This window comes from Apteryx mantelli, chromosome 11 (assembly GCF_036417845.1).
Source record: "Apteryx mantelli isolate bAptMan1 chromosome 11, bAptMan1.hap1, whole genome shotgun sequence".
Taxonomy (NCBI): Eukaryota; Metazoa; Chordata; class Aves; order Apterygiformes; family Apterygidae; genus Apteryx; species Apteryx mantelli.
The window spans coordinates 19,096,455-19,099,872 of record NC_089988.1 but is presented as its reverse complement, the minus strand read 5'-3'; the positions used below and the strand labels follow the sequence as shown (position 1 = coordinate 19,099,872).

Sequence of the window (3,418 nt, the reverse complement as noted above, 5' to 3'; positions counted from 1 at the left end):
TGCAGAGGAGGGGGAGGTGCTTCAGAGCAGGGATTCCCTGCCATACTGTCATAGGCACAGGGCGTGCAGCTCCATTCTGCAGGGGTGTGAAGCCAGGGAGCACACACAGGTCTGCGCAGTGCTGTGATTCAGAACAGTGTCCCTGTGCTCCAGGGGGCTGTGTACCCAGCACAGTGAGTCTGCTGCCTGCGAGGGTCCTGCCTGGGGAGCTCCCCAAAGCAGTGTGGGGAGAAGGTCTGGATGAGAGGAGAGACCCCCCCCAGCAGGGCAGGTTCATTCTCCTGCTGGGAAGGTGCTGCGTGGCTCAGGGTCATGGTTGCTCACAGCTCCAGCTCACTCCCAGGACATTCCTAAGGGGACTTTTCAAGAGGAAGCTCAGGACAAGGGTTACTTGAAATGGAAGGAGCTTTCCTATTAGGGTATGTGCTTTCGGTTCCCTAATTTTGGCAGGAAGACAAAAGGAAAGAGTTTTCTGGTTTGACAAAGAACTGGGACTCCTAAACTTTCCCTCTCTGAGATCAATAGGTCTGTGAAAAACCTCAGCAAGCCCCTTCATCTTCACCCGTCCTACAGACAGCATCAGCATCACCTTTAAGGCATTATGAGGCTTTATGTGACCTGCTCCTTAGGACTTCTGAGCACAGCAATGCCCCTGGCCAGTGCCCTGTCCCAGAAGGTTTCTGTAAGGTAAAACTGAGCACACAGAAGCAAGTTTGGCTCTTGGGACAGAGAAGGAGCTGCCGGCAGAGACAGCTCCAGGCAGCGGAGATGTGCAGGGAAGCCCAGCAGAGCTTCTGCCCTAAAAGGCATGGAGTCCCTTGCTTTAAGCCACCTCCTCTGCAGCCAGACCTCCAGCAGAGGAGAGGATCATCTCTCCAGCCATAGGCCCATTTTGGGCTGCCCAACAAAGGGGCTGAGAGTGACTGCCCCGCAATGTCTCCATCTGCGAGGCGGCATGCCCAGCTGGGCAAGGTGAGGGCTTTCCTGAGTCCGCCTCTGTCTCTCTGTCCTTGCCTCCTTCAGCACCAGGATCATGATTTTGCTCCTTGTTTTCCCTCCTGTCCATGATGCTCCTGTTCTTGCTCTTGGGCTCTCTGGGGTTGGGGGTTTTCAGCTGCAGTTCAGACACTAATGCTGCAAGTTGTGCAGCAGAGGAGTCTGTATGGGAATGAGGTTGCCCCAGCCCCCTTTTAACCTGTGGAGCTCCAGAAAATGCAGTCTGTTGAGCTGGGAAATGAGCTGAGTCTCCTTTAAGGAGAGCCCATCTTCAGTCCTAACAGTCCTTTGACCATTTCCCTGTGGTGTCCTGCCAGGCTGCCACCTGCCCCCTGGAAAGACACTGCTGTCTCATAGCACCTCTGTGATATCTGAGACCCCCAGGAGGAAGGTGCAGAGATGCTGAGAGTATGGAGATGGTGGTGGGAGGCTGTATGCGGGCATCTGAAAAGAGCCCTGTGTGTCCTTGTTTAGAAAGGGAGTGTGGAGATCTCCCTCAGGTGCCCTGAGAGAGGGTGAGAAGTTAGGAGATGTGCACTTTGAAACTGGACTCGTGTGCTCTCAGCAGGGGCTGCTTTCTTTCTAGGGTAACATCATCCTCCAGCTCAAAGTGGTGGAAGCACAGGACAGCTGGGAATGAGACTAAAACACATTGGCTGTCCTGACTCTGTACCAAGTGACAGTGGGTGCTTTCCTCTCAGGACTCACAGTAGAAATGCCAAGGATTTTTAATTTTAAAGAGCACTCCCCAAGGGTGACAGGGGCATCTCAAAGAAAATAAGCAATATTTAAAAATCCCTAAAATTCTGTTCCTCAAACCTCATTCTTTAGAATTGGGAGTGAAGATGCTGAAAAGACCTTACACAAATGAGTGGATTTCATTTGACAGAAATTGTGAGTGTCAGAGCTAGTCACCTCCATGCCCAGGAACCCTCTTCAGGTACAGCAGGACTGACTACTCCGGAGCCCATGGGCAGAGGTCCCTGCTCCTCATGACACACTCAGGCAGCACAAAGCAGAGCTCAAGCAAGGGAACTAGGCAAAGGGCCTCCCAAAAAAGAAAGAAGCAATGTGGAATTTTTAATAAGAAATGGAATGTTTTATTAATGTATTTATTTTCCTTTCAAAGTCTTTCCTAACTTGTCCCTGTCTTTTTCTCCTTGGACAGTCCCCCATGTGCAGTGGAAGCCAATGTCCAATGGCAGCTCCGTCAACGAGTTCCTCCTCCTGGCGTTCGCAGACACACAGGAGCTGCAGCTGTTGCACTTCTCGCTCTTCCTGGGCATCTACCTGGCTGCCCTCCTGGGCAACGGCCTCATCATCACAGCCGTAGCCTGCGACCACCACCTCCACACCCCCATGTACTTCTTCCTCCTCAACCTCTCCCTCCTTGACCTTGGCACCATCTCCACCACTGTCCCCAAATCCATGGCCAATTCCCTGTGGGACGCCAGGGCCATCTCCTACTCAGGATGTGCTGCCCAGGTCTTTTTCTTCTTTTTCTTCATTTCAGCAGAATTTTATCTCCTCACTGTCATGGCCTATGACCGCTTTATTGCCATCTGCAAACCCCTGCACTATGGGACCCTCATGGGCAGCAGAGCTTGTGTCAGAATGGCAGCAGCTGTCTGGGCCAGTGGTTTTCTCAATGCTCTCCTGCACACTGCGAACACATTTTCCATACCACTCTGCCAAGGCAACAGAGTGGACCAGTTCTTCTGTGAAATCCCCCAGATCCTCAAGCTCTCCTGCTCAGACTCCTACCAAAGGGAAGTTGGGCTTATTGCATTTAGTGCTTCTGTAATATTTGGATGTTTCATTTTCATTGTGCTGTCCTACGTGCAGATCTTTACTGCTGTGCTGAGGATCCCCTCTGAGCAGGGACGAAACAAAGCCTTTTCCACGTGCATCCCTCACCTGGCTGTGGTCTCCCTGTTTGTCAGCACTATCATCTTTGCCTACCTGAAGCCCCCCTCCATCTCCTCCCCAGCTATGGATCTGGTGGTAACTGTTCTGTACGCAGTGGTGCCTCCAACTCTGAACCCTCTCATCTATAGCATGAGGAACAAGGAGCTCAAAGATGCCCTGAGGAGAGTGATTTCATGGACATTTTCCAGCAGTGGTAACATTGCCTTTTTTCTCCACAAATGACTCCCGTTATGTCCCCTACCAGGACTGAGCTTTGATTGTTCACTTTATTTGTATTATTACTTTTATTACTGATGTTATTATTATTTGTCACCATGTTGCTACACAAATACTTGGATTCATTCCACCTTCAATGAGACTGCTCTGTCTCACCTGGTGCCTATATAAAGTTGTGTCTAACACTGGGTCAGAGCTGACTCCCTCACAGTATCTCCGTAATAAAGTAGGTTCTTCCAGGTGCAGTACCTGAAGGCTGGGCTCTTCCTCCAAAGAT

At 51.1% G+C, this 3,418-nt stretch overlaps 1 protein-coding gene across 1 annotated transcript; it reads left to right on the top strand.

Moving 5' to 3' along the window:
* The first annotated feature begins 2,187 nt into the window (after positions 1–2,187).
* On the top strand, positions 2,188–3,147 carry LOC136993003 (olfactory receptor 14C36-like). Its single transcript, XM_067303019.1, has one exon. The coding sequence runs from the start codon at positions 2,188–2,190 to the stop codon at positions 3,145–3,147; it is 960 nt and encodes a 319-aa protein (XP_067159120.1).
* The last annotated feature ends 271 nt before the right edge of the window (positions 3,148–3,418 follow it).

Coding starts and splice junctions, on each gene's coding strand:
- LOC136993003 (XM_067303019.1), top strand. CDS start 2,188: ATGTCCAATGGCAGCTCCGTCAACGAGTTCCTCCTCCTGGCGTTCGCA.